Here is a 23,536-nt window from a genome sequence, read left to right on the forward strand (position 1 = left end):
TAATGGTTCACTGGATCTTTATGAGGGTTGACAGTAAGTAAATTAAGACAATTTATACACAAACATCCTTGCATCAATGAGGGCTTGCCAGCGAGACCAACTTTATCCAGGTTAGACAGAAAAGGACTTCACTGATGGGATCACAGTGGCTCATGAAAGGGCAGGAGGCTGGACTCAGAGCCTGCAAGTATCCCCAGAACCAGGCGCGAAGCAAAGCAGCTCCAGGAACTGAGCACCAGGAACATCCCTGCCGTCTTGTTAAGGAGGTGCCACCAAACAAATTTTATCCAACTGCATTTTAACGCCTTAACAAACTTCACTTGAGAGTCCGGCTCCTCAAAGAAAGTCCAGCTGACCTGGCTTCCTCAAGGGCCAGCACCTTGATCAACAGTCCCTCTTCTCCTGCACACAGTCCCTCTTCTCCTGCCCAGCCCAAGGAATCCAGGTGTCTTGAGAAAGGGACAGAGGAGGCTGGACAGCCAAGGAAGACACAACTGACTGACAGAACCCACCCCAGGGACCCCAGAGCTGGGTCCTGATGTCTCAGGGGAAGAATGGGGTGTCCCGGGCCAGTCAAAGGGGCTGCAGAGCCTGGAGGAGCATTCCTGGAACCAGGTGGAGCAGGTGGATTGTGGTTCCTTTGCCTCTGCAGTGGATATAGAGGCTGAGTTGGGCATCAGGTTAGAAGGAGAGCTTCTACCCCATCCCCCTGGACAGCCAAGGCCAAGTGTGGCCACTAAGCCTTTCACTCTTGTCAGTTCCCCAACTACCTGGACTCAGATGTGGGCTGTTGGCTACAAAGGAATCTGGCTGTGGTTTTATCTAGGGGGACACGCCTGTGTCCTTGGGAGCTGCAGGAGACCTGACGTTTCTGAGGACCTGGGCCACTTGATAACAACCCTTCAGCCTGCACCTCCCAGGGAAGCTCCCAGGGCATCAGCACACGCCTCCACACCTGGGTGGAGAGAGCAGGGCCTGCCATCCGGAGAAGACGATAGGGTTCTCCAGCTCTCTCTGTATAAACTGGATGGGAAGACATCTCTGTGAAGACAATATTCAAAGAGCAACTGCCTGAGCCTTCTAGAAAGTGAACAAAAGCAGGCTGCCTGTGGAGGGAAGTCGAAACTCAGAGGAAGCAGCCAGAACAAGATATTTCCTGTGTGTTATCACTTGACTCTGAGAGCAGCCCCCGTCCCGTGTAGGATGGCCGGAACTTCGGTAGGAAGCACACCTTTTCTCCAGTCAGCAGAGCCAGGGAAGAAGCCCAGGGTAACTAGCCTTTTGGGGAAAGAAGGGAAAATCCCAGGAAACTGAAACTCATGGAGAGGAGTCCCCAATTCGGTGTATAACCCTCCCCAGATCTCCTTCACTTGAGTTTCAGCAACCAACGGACAGGCAAACAGATGAGACAGATGGGGATCAAAGCGCTAGCTGTCTTCAGCTGGACTAGGCTTAGCGCTGCGGCCAAAAGAGAGCCCTAAACCTGAACCTCAACGTTGGGTTTATCCACACAGCCTCAGACAACCCCAATCAATCATATACCCCTACCCACCAATGCGCCCCACTCCCCAGGCCCCTGTTACTGTGCACTTGGCATTGGGGAGCTGACAGAGCCCTGGCCTCTGCTGGCGGGACCAGCCCAGGGGGACCCAACAAGAAGCAGACTCACCCCTTCCACCCTGTCCCCAAGCAGAGAGTCTCCCAGGCAGGATGGGGGCAGAGGTCCAGGTGAGTCCTGCTGATGGATGTGCTGCCCCTGCAAGGGGACACTGAGCAAGGCCTGAGTGCTCCCACTCAGTTCCCAGGTGCCCTGCTCCCTCTCCACTTCCACACCCACAGAGGTGCCGGGGGTCTTGTTCCTCTGGCCCCAGTGGTCAAAGTGACTGCAGCTTCCTCCTGCCCTTTAATCTCAGACCCCAGATCCTACTGTCTTGTCTCAGAGACAAACCTCTGGTCCCCACAGGGGTCTCCCAGTGGAGACTCAGCCCCACAACTGAAGTCTGAGCGGAAGTTGCTCCTGGTGAAGCTTTCAAAGCCGGCCGTCTTGGCGGGTCCTCTGTCCCAGGTCCCTCCTCAGTCTCGGTCTCTCCTGCTCTGCAGGTTTCCAGGCCCAGCAGCTGGGATCCTTTCGCAACAGCAGGAATGGTCCCCGTTGTCAGTTCTCTGTGCAGACACGGAAAACACCCCAGGCGCCTCCTAACCTCTCTCAGTCACTCCAGCAGGGTGTTTAGGAGTTTAACCTGCTTCTTAAGTTGGTTCTGTCCTTTTCTGAACCTGAGTGGGTCTGATGTTGTTTCCTGGGGCAGAGAAACTGCCTTCTCCACAGAGACCTAAGGATGCTTCACAAACCACCCCTGCTGTCGCAGAGTGTGGCGCATGCCCAGCTTTCTCTGACCCCCAGGAAGGTCTCCCCCTATGGCCAGCAGCAGCCCCGCTCAGGGGTGCCCACCCTGTGCGCTCCCACCCAGCTGCTGCCAGCTGGTCTCTTATTTCCAGGTGTTCATCTTGGGGCCCTAAGCAAACCCACAGGAAAGCTGGCACATACATGCCAGCTCCTAGCATAGCGGTGGCCTGGTCCATCCGCTGCCCAGGGACAGAAAAGAGAGACACTACAAAAGGCAGGCGTGGTCTGTGTCAGCCGTGTCTGAGCTCCGTGCCCCAGGGAGCCTGGGAGCAGAGGACAGTCGTGCCCAGCAGAGGCTCAGCTTACTAGTCCTTGTACCCTAAAGTCGGGGAGGGAGAGAGGGATCCACACGTGTGCAGCATCTGGTACCACTGAGACCCTGCCCACTGGTAAAGATGGCCCCATCAGTGTCCTGGAATCTGTCCCAGCACAGTGATGCTCGCTCCTCTGGGGGAAAGAAAGAAGTGGAGAGAGGGTAGAAACCCTCCGTTATATCTTCAAATGTGATTTGCTTTTATGTTGATTCAAATGAGACATCTGGTCACTCCTCACCCTTTGTGGAATGCTGAGTCAGAATCTGAGTGAACAAATCTGTGGACAGACAGAACTTCCAGGCCAAGGGTTACCCTCTCACCTGGTCTCACCTGCTCTCTCATTTCTAGATCATCTTGATTCCAAACTCTATCTCCATCCGAAGAGAAGCCTTTGCCTCTCAGCATTCCAGTGTCTGACTGACAGGTCTCTCCTCAGCACCCCTGGCTGTAGTCGTGAAGTGACCCCCTTGTCAGGGCACCTCAGACCATTGCACAGAAGATGTCAACCCTTGTCACCAAGTTGGCTCCAGCCTCTGGCCCCAGGACCTTGCCGATTTCTCTCTTACCTCTGGCTGAGTTCCAGGAATGCTACGAACATTCTCCCCAGCTTACAAAGCTGAGCATTTGGACTCTCTCCTGCCCCGTGTCCATACGCTGGGACGTAACTCTGACGGGTTCAGGCCCTCCCACAGGCCAGAGAGAAGCTTTGAACTTCTTTCTCCCTCCCCCCCCCCCCCCCCCAGCCATCTCCATAAGAGGACAGGGCAAATAGAGACTTTACCCCTGACCCTGTACTAAACTCTGAACCGCAGAGAGGGCAGGAGACTGAGGACAGCAGGGGTCACACAGATGTCGCTGTTACCTTTGCACAAACAGTGGGCCCCTGGAGGCCGGCCCTGCTCCTCCCCAGTCCTCCTCCCTGCCCTCCAGGCCCTGGCTGTCACTCCCCGTCTTCCATCCCGGGGCCCACAAGTCAGGAGGGCAGGAAGCTCCGCGGAGCTGTGGGAGGAGGGAGCCCGCGTCTGCACAGCACAGCTCGCGGGCAGATACTTTCACTTCCCCTTTCGCCGCTTGGGCGGAGCCCTGTGTGGGTCAGTCGAAGAGCAGACTTCCTGCGCAGGGCTCAGGCAGCCTCCCGGGCCCCGGGCTGGGCCGACCGGAGGGCTCGGAGGCGCAGGCCGGGCTGGGGCGGGAAGATGGCCGGTGCCAGGGAGCTCAGCTCCAGGTCAGTCTGTCCCCGCTTGCTCCCGCCTTTCCCTCTGGCCGCGCCGCTGCTTCAGCGGCCGTCCTTTGGCCTCTGCATTTCACTTCACTTTACACCTAATGTACAGGATCTCTCGCCTGCAGTAAGTGAAGGGCAGGAATCTGTAATGAGACAAGGAGGAAACCAGGTTTTAAACTGCGGCGGGGCAGCTGCCGGCCGAGTCCCGCTGCCGCAGCGCCCATGAGCCGCGACTTGTGTTTCGCAGCCGCGGCTCAGCCGGCTGGCCTGCGGGAGGCGCCTGCTCTCCATCAGGCTTTGGGGCAAGGATTTATTTCCTCGTGACCCCTGAGCACGCTAAGGTCGGCTCTACCTTCACATAGTTTAGAAAATAAAAAATTCAGACTTGCTTTCCAACCGTGGGTGGTGGGGGCGCCTACCTGTCCTGTGGCCGGGCCTCTTGTCAGCCCTGGCGCTGTTCCCGCCTCTGGCTGGGAGCCTGGGCTCCTCCTCCAGCCATCCTGGTGGGAAGAGAAAGGCCCCTAACTGCAAAGGGCTGGCACAGGCGGAGTAGTTTCATTTTTCCTTTATTTTCTGTTGTGGAATCAGTTCTTCCTCCACAAGGAAAAGGCTAGAAATCCCCTCTTTTTCTCTAGTGATGGGTCAGAAATAACACTGCTTAATATTTTAAATTTTTAGATTTTTTTAATGGAGAAGAAACATATTATGCATTCCCTATTCACCACCTACCCTCCAGCAGCATGTTTCTGGTGTTCAGCATAGTGATCCACAGCTTTTATGTCCCTAAATTTTCATCTCTTTAGGTTTTTACTTTCTGTTCACAATGGTTGTCTCAAACTTTTCCGTACGGCATTTAATTTTTAGTAGTTTTTGGTTTCTTGTTTTTCAAAAATAGTTGATTGTGTTCATTTGGGGAGGGAATCTTAATTTGTTTCTGAAGCTCTTCCAACTCCATTTTAAACCACATTTTCTTATTTTATCATCCCACCTTCACGCTCTTGCTTTATTTTTTAAGGTTTTTATGTGACATTATGTGTTCCGGGGATGTTTTCTTCGTTCTCTGAGCTATCCTTCCAGACTGCTTCTGTTTGCAGTTTGGTTTCAGTGTTGCTTTGCTTCCTTGTTCACATGCCGGCCATGATTTTAAGCCATATCTCTCAGGCTTACCTGGGCAGCTCTCCCATCATGCCCCAGTTTTAAGCTGAATGAGTTTTGGGGTTTTTTTTTTTCTTTCAAATTTCCTGTCTTATCTGAGACCAGATTGCTCCCCGTCTGATCTACAGTGTGAAGCCTCTATTTTCATTCGTACCAATTTTTTTCTGAGTATTCTTTAAACGGTTAAACCATTCATTCCCCTACTGATCTGCAAAGCCACCTTTCTCATTAGCCAAGAGGCCATGTGTGCAGGGTCTGTTTCTGTGCCCTCTCTTCTCTGCCATTGACCTATGACAGCCTCTCCTTTTTCATCTCTACACTTTCATTATGACAGCAGCTTCATGTGAAAGCTTGCTTGATAACTGGTGGAGTAAACCTTCCCACATTCTTTTCTTCTTCCAAAGTGTGTTGGCCCTTTCCATCGCCAAATCAGTTTGTCAAACGCTTGTCCAGATTTTCTTTAGGATTGCATTGAATCTACAGCTCAATTTGAAGAGAATTGACATCTTTATAATATTGTGTCTTCTATCTCATTAATATGGAATATGTATATTATTAATTTTAAAATATTTTCTAATAAAATTTAAACTTTTCTGCCCAGAGGTCTTGGGCTCCTTCTGATAGATTTATTCATAGATACTCAAGATCTTCATGCAATTATATCCAGATAACTCAAACTAGCTACTTGTTATGAAGATATAAAAATACATTGAAACTTCAGCAAACTTTAAAAAATTCTAATAACTTGAATGGAGATATATATTTTGTGTGTGTGTGTGTATATATATATATATTTACATAATGTATACATAATGACAATTTTGTTACTTCCAATCTAATTTTTATACTTCCTGCTTCTTTTTCTTACCTTACTGTGTGGGCTAGCAGTTTGTGTATGGTAGATAGTAATGTAGTAACCATCTGTATCTTGATTCCTATCCCAAAGGGAAAACTTTTATCATTGCGCAAATATGGATGATGCTTGCTATACGTTTTCTTTTTTGATAAAAAGCCTTATGCAGATTAAAGAAGTTTTATAGTTGGCATCTGATACTTTCAACATATGAGGTGTTTGTGGCCCTTTTTTCTGTTTCTGCCAGTTCTCACTCACAGAGTTTCTTCTTTTCAAATAAACTTTCAGTTTGGGAATAATTTTGTATTTACAGAGAAGTTGCAAAGATCGTCAGAAGTTTCCGTAATTATATAGAAACACCCAATTTCATTTCCTGTGGTGTTAGCCTTTTACGTGACTGTGGTATATTTGTCAAAACTGAAAATAATGGTACATCACCATTAACTAAAGCCCAGGTTTGTTTTTTTTTTTTCACTTTCACCAATGTCCATATTCTGTTCCAGGATTCAGTCCAGGACGCCACATTGCATCCAGCCATCCTGTTACCTGTTTTCTTCTGGTCTGTGGCAGTTTCTCAGTCTTTCCTCTCCTTTCATGACCTTGACGGTTTGAAGAGTACTGATCAGGCATTTTGTAGAATCTGTCAATTTAGGTTCGTCTTGACGTCTTTCTCATGATTAGACTGTAGTTAAGGTGAAAATGCCCTTCTCCTCACATCACATCAGGGGACACGTCAACCTGACTTAACACCAAGGATGTTGACCTTGATCATTTGGTGTAAGTGGCGTTTTTACCAGGCTTTTCCACGATAAAGTTACTATTGTTCCTTTCCACACTCTCTTCACAAAGATTATTTTGTTTATATAGCTGGTTATCTTTGACTGTGTGCTAACATTGTATTTGGAAAAAGTCATTTATAGGTAAATTTGGGACTGCAGTGAAGGCAGTAGGCTTTGGAAAGGATTTCTGTTTGCTACATCCAGGTGCCTCAGGGCACACCAGTGTAGGAATTCTTTAACACAAGTCCCGTGTCTGAGAGAACCTGGAGGAACCCAGGTGATTTAACTGGGAATGCAATTAAGTAAATCCAGAGCTGTTCCCTCCACTTTATTCTCATATGAAGATGTCATGGTCAGGATCTGGGCTCCCACTGGGCTCTCCACCCTGTGAGGACTCTAGGCTTTTTTTCTGTCCTCCCACCTCTTAAGGCTGTCAAACCTGAGGTCCTGATTCTCTGGGATCAGCAAAGCCCTCAAGTCAAAACTGTGTCTGTGCTCTGCTTACCTCTCTGGTTTCTCCTTCCCTTTTGCTTTTGCCTGGCAAATCCTCACCATGGTTTCATCTCCTTGAGGATTAATAATATTTTTAAATGCCTTTTCCAACTCAAGTTTTTTCAACAGAAAGCTGTATTGCTTGTGGGAATTGGGGGAGATTGAGGTGTTTTGAATCTTGCCCCATCACACCAGAAATTGAGTGATTGATTGATTGATTAACTGCCATTTTTCAAAGTTTATGGCTTAACGTTTGATTGTGGCTCATGAAGTTTTTCTCTGATGGCTTCTAAGATTTTTCTGTTAGCATTTGTACTGTAATGAGTCTACATTTGTTTTGGGTTGGTTTTTTTTTTTATTGTTTTTGTTTTGCATCTATCTTGTTAGTGTTTTCACAGTTGCTTGAATTTGTGAATTGATGACTTTTATCCATTTTGGAAAATCCTTAGCCATTATTTCTTCTGCCCTCCCCCCAGCTTCCTCCTCTTTCTTTTTAGGATTCAGAAACAGGTTATATTAGACTTTTGACTGTTTCTTATGTATTCCTTTCATATTTTTCCATTTTTTAAATGTCTGTACTTTCATTGGATATCTTCTATTGGTCTGTCTTCTAGTTAGCCAATTCACTAATTTTGTCTTTTAAATCCTTCCATTGAGTTTAACTTAAAAATTTGTATTTTTCCGATCTAAAAAGTCCATTTGATTATTTTTTGTAGGTTCCCATTCTTTGGTGGAATTATTCAATTTTCTATTTTTTCCACCATTTTGTCCATTTTCTTGTCCATTTTAATCACAGATTTTGTGTGCTAAGTCCAATTTATGGATTATCTCTGCATCTGTTTCCATGATCATTTTTTCTCTTGGTTTGGTCTTATAGTGCTAATTTTTGACATGTCTGTTAACTTTTGATTGAATGTCAGACATTGTGTATGCAAGACATAGGGCCTCCAAACATTGTTCTCTTTGACATAAGAGTGATTCCCCTTTCCCCTACTAGGCAAGTGAAATAATGAGGCAGACTACATTGCACAATCAGGCATGAGATAACTCAAGATTAGCTTGCATTTTTGATAAGATTTACTATCCCTCTGTTTTGCACTGATCCCAGATGAGGATGCCCAGGGCCTTCAACTGAGAGACTGTAGTCAAGTTTTCTCGATTGCATGCTTTTCAAAGGTTTTGTCATATTTTCAGCCTCTTGCTTCATGCAGCTGTAGAACTGAAAAAAGTTCCTGAGGAAACCAATCAAGTTTTTAATTTCCCTGAGGTCTCTTGCTTTGCACTCCAACTTCAAATGACCATCAAAAGTTCTGCTAGTTTCTCTGTCTTCCAGCCATGGCCTTCTGCCTATGCCACGTCCAGACCCTCAGTTTCTAGCTGTGTCTAGAATTTACAAGTGCTCTCAGGGGACAAAAAGATGGCAGATCCCAAAGCCAGATGACCATCCCTTTCAGAGCTTTCAACTCTCTCCCTTTAAGTTCTCTGCAGTAGCCCAGGCAAGAGATGATGGTAGTTGGGACCAGATTGGTGCAATGGATATAAAGAAAAGTGTTGGGATACTGGATATATTTCTATGGTAGAGCCAGGGACATTTGAAAATGGATAAAATGCTAAAATGGAGGAAGAGAGGTGCTTAGAAGACTGCAAAGGTTTTGGCCAAAGAAATTGAAGGGTAGACTTGTCATTTGTCTAGAAGGCAATATTGTGTAGTGATTAAAGGTCCTGAACTCTGGTACAAAGCCTGTTCTTCAATAGTTATTTGGCCTTGGAGAAATTGCTTAACATCTCTGTACCTCTGTTTCTTCATCTATAAAATGGGATAGTAAACATATACCTCATAAGTGCTGTCAGAGTTCAATGAGTTAATATATGTTAAGTGCTTGGAATGATGGTTAGCATTTAATAAATGTTATATGTATTTACTAAATCCTATATGTGGAAAAATTAGGGGATGAGCAAGTTTCAAGAGGTGACTCAGAAGATCAGCAATCAGGTCCTACCTGGCTAAGTGTAAAAAGCCTACCAGTGTCATTAAATTGGAGATGACTGAATTAAAATCCGGAGTCCAGGGGAGAGATGTAGGGTAGAGATGCACACTTCGCAATTGTCCATGCACGGCTGGCATTCAAAGCCATGGAAGCAAATAAGATTACATGGTAAAGGAGTGCAGATGTAGAAGAGGTAAGAGGACTGGCCCTGAGGCAGTCTCGTATGTGCAGGAAGAGCGGGAATAGCCAGGGAGGGAGCTGGAAAGCCACAAAGGCATAGCATCTCAGGAGCCAAATGAAGAAAACATTTTCATAAGGGAGAAGTAAACAACAAGAGGTTGAGGGTTGGAGTAAGAGGCGGGTTGAGAATTGGTCTTTGGATTTGGCAGTGTGGAGGTCTGGGAAGACATAAACCCGGAATATTATTGGTAGGGATAAAACTTGAATAAATTTAAGACAGATTGAGAGGTGAGAAAGTGAAGACAGAGAATATGGACAACAATTTCAAAAAAGAAACAGAATAGGAGAGGAATATGAATGGGGAGTGGGGTGTAGGGAGATTTTTTAAATGGATAATATTGAGCCAAGCTGTATGGTTATAGGAATATTCCAATAGAGAAGAAAATTTGATGAGACAGGAGTGAGAGGGAGCAGTTTTGTACTGATTGTGCCTAGGTCGAGGAGAGGTGATAGAAAACAGTGCCCAAGTGGGCGGGTTGCCCTTAGACTGAAGCAAGGCATTCTCTGCACTGTAATGGGAGGGAAGTCCAGTGGGTACGGATGTAGGTAGGCTGTTGTATTCCTTGGTAGGGGGACACAGTTACACTCTTCTGGTTGCTTCTGTGTTACCGGTTATGAGGGGAGAAAGGGAGGGAGAGAAGGGATGGTTAGACTTTGAGAATAAGAGAAGCTGTAAAACAGTCACTCAGTGAAGGAAAATGTGGGGAAAAAGTGAAATGAACAGCAAGATGTAGGATCACTGAACACCACTGAGAGTTCATTTCAGCTTAATGATTATAAACTTTGGACCATTTTTTGATTGTTTTTTTTTTTTGACATTGAGTTGTATGAGCTCTTTGTATACTTTGGAAATTAAGCCCTTGTGGATTGCTTACAAATATTCTCTCATAGGCTGTCTTTTCATCTTGTTTATGGTTTCCTTTGCTATACAAAACCTTGTAAGTTTGAATAGGTCCCTTTTGTTCATTTCTGCTTTTATTTATTTTGCTTTGGGAGACTGATCTAAGAAAATATTGCTGTGATTTATATCAGAGAATGTTTTGCCTGTGCTTTCTCCTAGTTTTAAGGTGTCATGTCTTATATTTAAATCTTTAAGCCCTTCTGAGTTTGTGTGTGTGTGTGTGTCTGTGTGTGTATATAGTTTGAGGAAATGTTCTAATGTTTAGATGTTTATTTGGGATTTTTTCTTGTTTTTTGAGAAATGTCTGTATCATAGGACCACTTTTGTTACATCCTATAGGTTTTGTGTGATTGTTCTCAGTGTCGTTTGTCTTGAGGTTTTTTTCGTTTTTTTGTTTTTAATTTCCTCTTTGATTTCATCATTAGCCCATTGGTTTTCTAGTAGCATGTTATTTAGACTCCATGTAATTGTTTTTTCCTCATTTTTCTCTTTGTGGTTGATTTCTAGTTTCATGCCATTATGGTTAGAAAAGATGCTTGAAATAATTTCTATCCTCTTAAATGTACTGAGGTTTGTTTCTGTCCTAGTATGTGGTCTATACTAGAGAATGTCCCATGTGCACTGGGAAAAAATGTGTATTCTGTTTCTTTTTGGGTGTAGTGTCCTGTAGATATCAATTAAATCTAACAGTTCTATTGTGTCATTTAGGATCTCTATTGTCTTACTGATTTTCTGTCTGAAAAACCTATCCATTGATGTCAGTCTCCTACTATTATTGTATTCCCATCAATTTCTCCCTTTATGTCTGTTAGTACTTGTTTTATGCATTTAGGTGCTCCTATATTATGTACATATATGTTAATGAGTGTGATATCCTCTTCTTGTATTGATTCTTTTATCATTATATGGTGTCCTTCTCTGTCTTTCTTTATGGCCTTTGTTTTAAAGTCTATTTTGTCTGATATGAGTATTGCTACCCTTGCTTTCTTGTCATTTCCATTTGCACAAAATATCTTTTCTCATCCCCTCACTTTCAATCCATATGCATATTTCAGCCTAAGGTGGGTCTCTTGTAGGCAGCACATTGTAGGTTCTTTTTTGTTATCCAGTCTGCCACTCTATGTATTTTGATTGGACCATTTGATCCATTGATCCTTAAAGTAATTATTGATAAGTAAGTATTTATTGCCATTATAAACCCTGTTTTCTGGTTGATTTTGGATTTCTTCTTTGTTCCGTTTTTGTTTTTCCTTTTATAGTTTGATGGTTTTCTTTTGTATTATGCTCGAGTTTCTTTCTTTTTGGTTTTTGTGAATCTGTTGTATGTTTTTGATTTGTGTGGTTACCCTGGCTTCAAGAATGTTCACCCATAACTGTATCTACTTGCTTTAGACTGATAGTCATATAAACTCACATTCTAAAAGAGCTACACTTTCTTACCCCTTCCTCCATGTTTTGTGATTTTGATGTTCTATTTTACATCCTTATTTTATCCTTTTGCCATTCATTGTAGTTATAATTGCTTTCACAGATTTTTAAAATTTTTTTTAATTTGTGTATTGACTTATTTAAGTGATCTTCAATCTATAGCTATATTTATCTATATTATATATAGATATCTATATCTATATCTATCTATCTATCTATCTATCTATCTATACCTTTCCTATTGTGATTTTTCCCTTTCCTATAGATTCTCACTTTTTTTCTATTTAGAGGAGACCTTTTAATATTTCTTTTAGGATGGGTGTGATTTTGCTATATTCTTTTAGTTTTGCATGTCTGAGAAATTCTTTATCTCTCCTTCTATTCTAAAAGATAGTCTTGCTGGATAGAGTATCCTAGGTTGCAGGTTTTTCCCTTTCAGGACTTTGAATAGATCTTGCCACTCCCTCTGACCTGCAAAGTTTTTGTAAAGAAATCAGCTGTTAGCCTTATGGGACTTCTCTTATAACTGACTTTGGTTTTTTGTTTGTTTGTTTTCTGTTTTTGTTTTTGTTTTTTGCTGCCTTTAGAACCCTCTTTATCTTTAACTGTTGCCATTTTAATTATGATATCTCTTGGAGTAGATCTGTTTGGATTCATTTTTTGAGAGATCCTCCATGCTTCCTGTATCTGCTTATCAGTTTCCTTCTTTAGATTTGGGAAGTTTTCAGCCATAATTTCTTCAAATACATTTTGATCTCCTATTTGCTTTCTTCTCCTCTGGGATTCCACCATGTGTAGATTGGCAAGCTTTATATTGTCCCATAGATCTTGTTTTTTTGTTTGTTTGTTTGTTTATTTCATTTGTCTTTCTGTGTGTTGCTCTGATTGTATTATTTCTGTTACTCCATTTTCCAGCTCATTTATTCATTCTTCTGCATTATTTAATGCTAATTATTAGTGTATTTGTCTAAATGCTATTTATTGCATTTAGCTCAGTTTTCATCTGGCAATTGAGTTGTCTCATTTTTATTGGCACCTCTTCATGTTTCTAGTTCCTTATTACAGTGATCTGCATTTCTATCAATAGTCTTTCTTAATTCCTTCAGTATTTTTATTACCTCCCTTTTGAACTTGGGGTCTAGTAGACTGCAGAGGTCTGTTTCATTGTTTGTTTTTTCAGGGGATTCTGCTTTTTCTTTTAATTAGATGTAATTCCTCTGTCTTTTCATTTTGCTTATATTTCTCTGACTTGATGAATTTAGAAGAAATAGTTATCTACTGTGGTCTTGAAGTATGTGGGAATGATCCTGTGTACATAGTATGAGTCTAATATTTTGGTATGAGGGTTCTTTTTTGTATGAGGGCTTGCCCCATCTTTTCTCAGTGTGTGCTGGCCATTGTTCCCTTGTTAGGGCATGTGTTTGGTGTTGAGGTGACTAGAGCCTGCACTGGATGTTGGGTGGGGCCTCCTCTTTGCGCTGTGGTAGTTGCAACCCTATTGGGGCAGGGTCTGCTTCACAACTGGAGTAGAAGCCACCAGATCTGGCTCTAGATGCAACGTGAGGTAGGCAGGACTGGATTGCTCCCTCTGGAAAAGGAGCTGCTGTGTGTTCTTGCCCAGGAGCTGCCCACAGGAATGTGCAACTCTGTGACACTGCCTGCCACCCAGTATGCATGCCCACAAAAATCACTGTTGCTGGCACTGCCCTTGGCGGCTACCTCCACTGGGAAGCACCAGTAATCAGCTCAGATTTCAGCCCTGCCTCTGTGGGTGCATGCCCACAAAATTTGCAAAACCTAGTGTCTGGAGCTGAACCCCACTGTGAGCACACTGATAATGAGGCTGCTATGGCAGATTCACACCCCTCCCTTCCTTCATTGACAATGGGGCTCCTATGGTGGGCCCACTCTCCATCCTGCATGCACCCCCAGTTGTGGCCTGGGCCACACTCCAGACCCTTAAGGATGTCTCTGTGCACCCAAACCAAATCCGCTCCCTGTGTCTGTCTGCAGAAGCCTGAGTTTCAGCACTCAGTTGCTGCACACACAGGAAAGTAAAGGCCACATGGCAAGGACCATCTGTGCTGGTGTCTTTCTACCATAAGGGGTGGCAGGCCAGCTTCTACACTTTTCTCTCAAGCCTCTGAAGCTTCCTATGTGTCCTAGCTGACCTCCTAGCTGGTGAAGGAGGTTGCCAGGGTGAGAGAACCTCTCTTCTTTCACAGCTCCCTCCCAGGGGTGCAGATCCCATCCCAATTCCTCTTCTTTTCCCTTCATCCAGTGCAGTGACATGAGGATCTTTCTTACAGCTTTGGTTGTATGAGATTTTCCACAAGTTTTCAGTAGATATTCTGTTAGAGTTATTCCACATGTAGATGTATCTTTCATGCATTTGTGAGAGGAGGTGAGCTTCAAGTCCCTCTACTATGCCATCTTGATCTCTTCTGTGCCATTCTGATTCTTCATCCTTTTTTATTTTTTATTTTTTTGTATGTCGCTGTTTTGCCTCTCTGAGACTTTCTGGTTCTTCTCTTCAATCCTTTGATTTCTGAGATTTGATGATGGTTTGCCTTAGTGAGTGTTGGTTTTACTCATTGTTCTGAGTACTCCAGGGCCCTTTCAGATGGAAACCTACTTATTTCAATTCACACAATTTTACTTGTAATATTTATTCAGTAATTTCCTCCCTTCTGCTTTCTCCTATCTTTTTGGAATTCCTGATAGTTGGATATTAGCTCTCCCAGGTTGAGCCTCTATAAGCTTCTTGATTTTCAGGGTTTTGAGACAAATGTTTGTATTTTTTTCTTTTGAATCTACTATCTGTGAAATTTTCTCAGGTTGCTCATTCGTTCTAATGATTTTTAAATTTCTGGTATCATATGTTAAATTTCCAAAAGCTCTTTTTAAAAATTGCTACCTTTTTACATTCTTTGTTATTGAAGTGTAATCAGTTTACAATATTGTGTCAATTTCTGGTGCACAGCATGTTTCAGTCATTCATATACATACATATATTTGTTTTCATATTCATTTTCATTATAGGTTACTACAAGATACTGAATATAGTTCCCTGTACTATACAGTAGAAACTTGTTGTCTATTTTATATATAGTAGTTAGTATCTGCAAATTTTGAACTCCCAATTTATCCCTTCCCACCCCATTTACCCCCTGGTAACCATAAGTTTGTTCTCTATGTCTGTGAGTCTGTTTCTGTTTTGATAAGTTCATTTGTGTCTTTTTTTAGATTCCACATATAAGCAATATCATGGTATTTTTCTTTCTCTTTCTGGCTTACTTCACTTAGAATCACAATCTCCAAGTCCATCCATGTTGCTACAAATGGCATTATTTTATTCTTTCTATGAATGAGTAGTATCCCATATTCCAGTATATATACATATCACATCTTCTTTATTTAATCATCTGTTGATGGACATTTAGGTTGTTTCCATGTCTTGGCTATTGTAAATAGTGCCACTGTGAACACTGGGGTGGGTGTGTTTTTTCAAATTATATTTTCTCTGGATTTATGCCCAGTAGTGAAAAATTGCTTCTTTTTTATACCATTCTTTTTGTGAAATGAATTCAATATTGTCTTTCTACTACTAAGGACAATAGTCTTTTAAAATTCCATCTATTTCTTCTAAGGTTTTTTGAAGAGTTACTTACTTTCCAGCTCTTATTCTATTACTTGTTTGTTCTCAAGGATTCAATCAGGTGTCCATTCAGGTCTCTGTTTTTAGTTTTTTAAGGATCATTCATACTATTTTCCGTAGAGGTTGCACCAGTTTACATTTCCATCAGGAGAATAGGAAGGTTTCCTTTTCTCCACACCCTCTCTAGCATTTATTATTTGTAGACTTTGATAATGGCCATTCTGACCAGTGTGAGGTGAAACCTCATTGTAGTTTTGATTTGCATTTCTCTAATAACTAGCAATGTTTAATATCTTTTCATGTGCCTGTTAGCCAGCTGTATTTCTTCTTTGGAGAAGTGTCTATTTAGGCCTTCTGCCCATTTTTTGGTTGGGTTATTTGTTTTTTGATATTGAACTATATGAGCTGTTTGTATATTTTGAAAATTAAGCCCCTGTCAGTTGCATCATTTGCAAATATTTTATCTCATTCCATAGGTTGTCTTTTCATTTTGTTGATGGTTTCCTTTACTGTGCAAGAGCTTTTAAGTTTAATTAGTTCCCATTTGTTTATTTTTGTTTTTATTTCCATTACTCTAAGAGAGGAGGAGATTATTTTTACAATTCTGGGTCCTCTGCATTTCCATATAAATTTTAAGATCAGCTAATCAGTTTCTTTCAAAAAGGCCTGCTAAGATTTTGATAGGAATTGATTGAATCTATAGATCAGTTTGGGGAGAATTGCCATCTTAAAAACATTGAGTATTGGAGGGGAAGGATATAGCTCCGTGGTAGAGTGCATGTTTAACATGCACAAGGTTCTGGGTTCAATCCCCAGTATCTCTGTCAAGATAAGTAAATAAACCTAACTGCCATCCCCTCAAAATAAATAAATAAAAATAAAAATAGAAACATTGAGTCTTCCAGAATGTTTCTATTTATTTCAATATTTAATTTTTCTTAGCAATGTTTTGTAGTTTTGGCACATAAATCTTATCTTCCATTTGTTAAATTTATTCCTAAATATTTTATAATTTTGACTATGTTTATATTTGAATTTGGAAAAACAACTTTTAAATTTCTAAGTTTTCCAGTTAGTTGTTTTATAGAAGTTTGTTATCTTATAAGCTGCAAGAGTAGTAAATATACTTACCGTGAAGTCTTACTCTGTTGCCTCTATTATTTCTACTTCCTCTGATGTTACCAAAAAATGATAAAATAAGGATCTGAAGGGACCTGGGGGTAACTCTGACACTCTTCACTAAGCCAGCGTTAACAGGCTGCGATGTAGCATCTCCTGCCTTTCCCAACATTTGTTCTAAACTTTACACACAAGTAAAAGATTTTGTTACTTTGGGTTTATATAAAAATTGAGTCATAATATATTAATATGAACTTGTTTATTATTCATTAATAAATTAATGCCCTTCCATCCAAATTATTAGAAATAAATAGATATGTAATATTCCAGCAATGTGTATTTACCATAATTTACTCAACCATTCTACTTAATGGACAATTTGGTTGTTTTCAGATTTAGGGGTCAGTGTTATATTGTTATTGTTGTATACTTTGCTACAAAAAAAAACCCCACAGTGTTCAATAAAAACTTTTGTACTTATAGGCATCTATCAATAAATATTTATTAGTGCTTTGTGTGTATCAGGGACTCCAGGAAAATTAAGGGAAAAACCAGACAAAATTCCTATAGTATGGCATGTGTACTTTGGGAGTCGACAATCAATGAATAGTCAATGAAGAAGACAATAAACACTACATAAAATAAGTAATTGATAACTTTAGTATGTTAGGGAGTAATAAGGACATGGACCAAAAAAAGAGCCAGATTAGGTGGTTGGGAGTATTCAGGTAAGGGTGGTAGGCTATGGTTGTGATTTTCAGTAGATTGGTCAAACCAGTCCTCATTGAGAAGGTGATGTGGAGCAAGGACCTTAAAGAGATGAGGGAGTTAGTTCACTGTGTGGATTTCTGGGCAAAGAACTTATCACCCAGAGGAGAGAGTCAGCACCATGTTCCTAGAGCTGTAGTGTGCCTGGTGTAAAGAAACAGCAAAGAGAAGGCTGTGGCCAGAGAGCAGTGAGGTAGAGGAAAAGAGAGAAGGGCTGTATCATTTCAGGTCATCTGAACCATGTAAGGACTTAGCTTTTACTCTGGGGAAAATGGGAGCCACTGAAATGTCTGGAGCTTTTATTTCTGTAAAATGCATATTGGTGTTTTTATTTCCACAAGATAGATTCCAAAAGTAGGACTGACTACTGGGTCAATCTGTAGTGCGTCTTAAAATTTAGTAGATATTGCCAGATCTTTTCTGAAAAGGCTTTAGCAATTCATACTCATGCCAGCCATGAACGAATGTTTCTCTGAATCTTCTCCCACGCTGCAGTGTCTTTTACAAAGTTATGTTTGCCAGTCTAATGGGTGAGAAATGGTTTCTCCTTGATGTTTTAGTTTGTTTGTATTCATATGTTTATTAGACATTTTCATTTTCTCTTCCCTAAGCTGCCTATTCAAGTTCATTTTCTTTGGAGTTATTTGTCATATTTTATCAGTAGGCTGGAATCTTTGTACATCAGATATATTAACCTTTTGTCTTATGTGTTGAAAATATTTTTCTACATTGTCTTTTAATGTCTGGATTGCTTTTTTTACATTTAAATCTATTAAATCTTCCTCTACCTACATTCTTTTTATGTTGTTTTCTTGGCTTGACTCAGTTATTTATTCTGTCATGTATGTTTCTATAAAACTTTATTCAGTTTCAATGGGATTAAAAGTTGCAAGTGTACCACATTTTTATGATAATTTCAGAAGGACTGACATTTTTAAATTACTATGCTTTCTTCATTGGGGGCACCTTATATATCTCTGTATATTTAGATTTTATTTAATTTCCTTCAAATAAGATTTTATAATTTTTCTTCATATAGGTCCATACTTTTCAGACATTTATAAATATATGCATATTTGCTGTTGTTTGAAGTATCATTTTATTTCTTTACAATTTATGATGTTCCAAATAAAATCTGTAAATTTTGTGTATTTTTTTACGGTAGTATTTATACCAATGACTTCATTTTCTTATCCTACTGCAATACCCAAAACTTCTAAAATATATGCATATATATAACAATTATGGAAATGGTAGGCATTCTTGGTTTTTTCTATTTAAATTATTTCATCATTTTAATGTTTACTATATTTGTTATTTTGGGGGACTTTATATTGTGTTAAGCATCTGTGTGTTTCATGTAGTTTTTATAAAAATAGCTGTTAAAGTCAACAAATTCCCTTTTAAAATTATTTACAGATATATTTGTATACTTTTTTCTCCTTTTGTTTGTTGATGTAACAATTTATGTAAAGAGATTTGCTAATGCTAAGCCATCTTTACTCATTCTCATTTTACTATTTTCTATTTTCTTCTACTTTTTATTTCAAGTAGCCTCTAACCACAAAATATCTTTGACCCAACAATTATTTTTTGTTCTATTTTACAGTATCTCTGGGTGGTTTATTTTCTTTAACATGCAGCCTATTTAGCATCTGATTATAGCTTATTAAGATTTCTTTTGTGGTTGGCATTATGATCCATTCTGATGTGCATTTAAAGGACATTGGGGAAAAAATGGTGTGTTCTGTTTTTAGGTGACAGGATTAAATAATAAATCATTCTTGTCAATTTATCCAAAGCATGTATATTTTGATCATCTTTGGAATATGTCAAGAGTTATAAACTACAGGTGAATTGTTTCTTGGTATTGATAAAACATTTGTCCTATTGTTTCTTGAGTTTTGCTTTGAAATGGATATGAGTATCTTTATTTTTTTGTTTTGTTTATATTTGAATACCATAATTTGCTTATCTTTTTTCTTTTTTAAAATTTTATTTTATTGAGCTATAGTCAGTTTACAATGTTGTGCCAATTTCCACTGTAGAGCACAATTTTTCAGTTATACATGAACATTCATTGTCGCATTCTTTTTCACCATGAGCTACCACAAGATCTTGTATACATTTCCCTGTGCTATATAGTATAATCTTGTTTATCTATTCTATATATGCCTGTCAGTGTCTACAAATTTCAAACCCCCAGTCTGTCCCTTCCTGCTCCTTTCTCCCCTGGCAACTGCAAGTTTGTATGCTATGTCTATGAGTCTGTTTCTGTTTTATATTTATGTTCATTTGTCTTTTTCTTTTCTTTTCTTTTTTAGATTCCACATATGAGCGATCTCATATGGTATTTTTCTTTCTCTTTCTGGCTTACTTCATTTAGAATGACATTCTCCAGGGACATCCATGTTGCTGCCAATGGTGTTATGTTGTCATTTTTATGGCTGAACAGTATTCCATTGTACAAATATACCACATCTTCTTTATCCAGTCATCTGTTGATGGACATTTAGGCTGTTTCCATGTCTTGACTATTGTAAATAGTGCTGCTATGAACATTGGGGTGCAGGTGTTGTTTTGAAGTAGGGTTCCTTCTGGATATATGCCCAGGAGTGGGATTCCTGGGTCATATGGTAAGTCTATTCCTAGTCTTTTGAGGAATCTCCATACTGTTTTCCACAGTGGCTGCACCAAACTGCATTCCCACCAGCAGTGTAAGAGAGTTCCCTTTTCTCCACAGCCTCTCCAGCATTTGTCATTTATAACTTGCTTATCTTTGATTTTAACAAATTTTGTGTCACTTTGTCTTTCTTGTGTCTCTTGTTGGATTCTATTTTGATCCTGTGCCTTTCAATATCATTTTTCATTTACATTTAGTGGGTTTTTTACTGAAGTATAGTCAGTTTACAATGTTGTGTCAATTTCTGGTGTACAGCATAATGTTTCAGTCATACATATACATAAATATATTCCTTTTCATATTCTTTCTCATTATAGGTTACTACAAGATATTGAATATAGCTCCCTGTGGTATACAGTAGAAACTTGTTGTTTATCTATTTTGTATATAGTGGTTAGTATCTGCAAATTTTGAACTTCCAATTTATCCCTTCCCACCCCATTTACCCCCTGGTAACCATAAGTTCATTCTCTATGTCTGTGATTCCAATTCTGTTTTGTAAATAAGTTCATTTGTGTCATTTTTTTTTTAGATTACACACATGAGTGATATCACATGGTATTTTTCTTTCTCCTTCTGGCTTACTTCACTTAGAATGATGATCTCCAAGTCCATCCATATTGCTGCAAATAGCATTAGTTTACTTTTTTATGTCTGAATAGTATTCCATTATATAACAATACCATAACTTCTCTATCCAGTTATCTGTTGATTGCCATTAAGGTTGTTTCCATGTCTTGGCTATCGTAAATAGTGCTGCTATGAACACTGGGGTGCATATATCTTTTTGAATTAGAGTTCTCTCCAGATATATGCCTAGGAATAGGATTGCTGGATCATATGATAAGTCTATTTTAGTTTTTTAAGGAATCTCCATCCTGTCTTCCATGATGGCTGTACTAGACTGCATTCCCACTAACTGTAGGAGGATTCCCTTTTCTTCACACCCTCTCCAGCAGTTGTAATTTGTGGACTTTTTAATGATGGCCATTCTGACTGGTGTGAGGTGATACCTCACTGTAGTTTTGATTTGCATTTCTCTGATAAGTTGCGAAATTAAGCATTTTTTCATGTGCCTATTGGACATCGGTATGTCTTTATTGGAAAATTGCTTATTTAGGTCTTCTGCCCATTTTTTTGATTTTTTTTTTTTACATTTAGTGGCTTAAATTATGTATATTTTTTCTGTTTTAGCTTTTAGAATTCCTATTGTTTTTCTTTTTTCTCTGTAGAAATGCAAGCTATGTTTACTTTTTATCTCTTAGTGTTTTATAGAGCCTGATTTCATTCAACCAGTGGTCACTTTCAACTTTTCAAAATAATTTTAACTTTGCATTTCTGTATTCCTTAGTATTAAATTTGAAACAATATTGTTCAAGTTTTTCATATTTAAAAGAAATAATTTAATTCAAATTTCCCTTTACCACTCAGCTCAACATTTTGTTTATAATTTGAAATTTTACATCAAAGTAATTACTATTATATTATTTTTCAAAGTACAAATCTTCTCTTTCTAGAACAATTTTCTGCATATAGAGCATGTATGTATTTTGTTAGATTCATACCTAAGGATTTCACATTTTTTATGCTATTGTAAATGGCATCGTCTTGCATTTCAAATTCCAATTTTTTAGTGTTAGTATATACAAAAGCAATTGATTGTATATTAACCTTGTGTCCAGCAAACTTGCTATACTTACCTATTAGCCCCAGGAGATGTTTTTGTGTGTGTGCATTCCTTGGGATTTTCTACAAAGCCAATCATGTTATCTGAAAACAAAGACAGTTTTATTCTTCCTTCCCAAACTCTGTACATTAAATTTCCTTTTCTCTCTCTCTCTCTCTTTTTTTTTTTTTTTGTAGTAGCTGTGCCTTCCAGTACATTGTTTGGTAGGAATGGTAAAAGAGTACATCTTTGCCTTGTTTCTGATCTTAGGAAGATGTCCAGGTTTTCAAAAGTAAATATGATACTACATATGGGTTTTTTTAAATAGATATTTTTTCTCAATTTGAAGATATTCTTCTCTATTTCTAGTTTTCTGAGTGAGGGGATTTACATGAAAAAGTGATGAACTTTGTCAAATGACTTTTCTGCATCAAATGATATGGTCATCTAACTTTTTTCTTTAGCTTGGTGATACAGTGGATTATACTGACTGATTTCGAAGACTGAACCAGCCTTGCATATTTGGAATAAATTCCACTTGGTCACGCTATATATATATTTTTTTACAATGTTGGATGCAATTTGTTAATATTATTTTGAAGATTTTTGCATCAGTATTTATGAGAGATCTGGCCTGTAGTTTGTCTTTATCTGCTTTTGATATTGCAGTAGTGCTCGGCTCATAGAAAAAATTAAGAAGTGTTTCCTTTGCTTCTATTTTCTGGACAAGATTGTGGATAATTGGTATCATTTCTTCCTTAAATGTTTGGTATAATTAACCAATGAAACCACCTGGCCCTAGTGCTTACTTTTTTCAAAGTTATTAATTATTAATTCAATTTTTAATTGAATTAATTAAATTAATTAATATAGACCTATTCAAATTATCTATTTCTCCTTGTGTGAGTTTTGGTTGTTTATATCCTTCTCGACTTTGGTCGATTTTATATAAGTTATCAAATTTTGGAAATAGACTTACTCGTAGTATTCCTTGTTTTACTTTTAGTATTCATAGAATCAGTTGTGATGATTCTACTTTCACTTCTGACATTGGTAATTTGTGTCTTATTTCTCTTTTTCCTTTAGTTAGTCTGTATAGAAGTTTATCAATTTTATTGATCTTTTCCAAGAACCAGCTTTAGGTTTTGTGGAGTCTTATCTTTTGTTTCCTATTTCCAGTTTCATTGATTTCTGCTTTTACTTCATTTCTTCCATTGCTTTAAGGCTTAAGTTGGTCTTTTTCTTCCCCCCGTTTCCAAAGTAGAGAAACTTAGATTATTGATTTTATATCTTTCTTCTTTTCTATTAAATGTACATTTAATGAAATATATTTCTTTATAATCACTGCTTTTTCAACATCCAACAAATTTTGATTAGTTGTAGGTTCATTGTCATTCAGTTCAAAATATTTTAAAATTTCTCTTGATACTTCTCTGACCCATGTGTTATATAGGAGTGTATTTTTAAATCTCCAAGTATTTGGAGAATTTCCCACCTCTTTCTGTTATTGATTTGTAGTTAATTCCTTTTTGTCTGAAAGACATAATTTTTATGACTTCTATTCTTTCAAACTTAATATTTGTTTTATAGCCAATAGTGTGTTCTATCTTGATGGTACTGAGGAGTATGTGCATTCTGCTATTGTTAGATGGAGTGTTCTAACCATCAAACAGATCAAATTGATTGGTAGTGATGTTTAGGTCAACTATATTCTTAATGTTTCTCTACTTGCTTGACCTATGAATGACTAGAATAGGATTGTCCATGTATCCAACTGTAATAGTGGATTTTTCTATTTCAATTTTTACCTTAATTTGATGCTGTGTGTTTATCATGTGTAAATACACATTAAGGATTGTTATGTCT

At 39.2% G+C, this 23,536-nt stretch overlaps 1 protein-coding gene and 1 long non-coding RNA gene across 8 annotated transcripts in view; one reads left to right on the plus strand and one right to left on the minus strand.

Annotated features, from left to right (window-relative positions):
• Positions 1-5,353, minus strand: LOC116153122 (uncharacterized). The gene is made up of 3 exons (XR_004136883.2): positions 4,360-5,353; positions 3,581-4,083; positions 1-2,851 (listed from the first exon to the last, which is right to left on the minus strand). It is a non-coding gene; the product is annotated as an uncharacterized LOC116153122 (long non-coding RNA).
• SP100 (SP100 nuclear antigen) overlaps positions 3,810-23,536 on the plus strand; it is a 71,515-nt gene continuing 51,788 nt past the window's right edge. For all 7 annotated transcript variants that reach the window (XR_010380712.1, XR_010380714.1, XR_010380713.1 and 4 more), the window contains exon 1: positions 3,810-3,943. Coding sequence is in view for 4 of the 7 variants with exons in the window: in XM_064485252.1 (XP_064341322.1) it covers positions 3,915-3,943 (29 nt within the window). In the remaining 3 variants the exon portion in view is untranslated. The remainder of the gene's footprint in view (positions 3,944-23,536) is intronic.

The sequence above is a fragment of the Camelus dromedarius genome, chromosome 4 (genome assembly GCF_036321535.1).
Source record: "Camelus dromedarius isolate mCamDro1 chromosome 4, mCamDro1.pat, whole genome shotgun sequence".
Lineage (NCBI taxonomy): Eukaryota > Metazoa > Chordata > Mammalia > Artiodactyla > Camelidae > Camelus > Camelus dromedarius.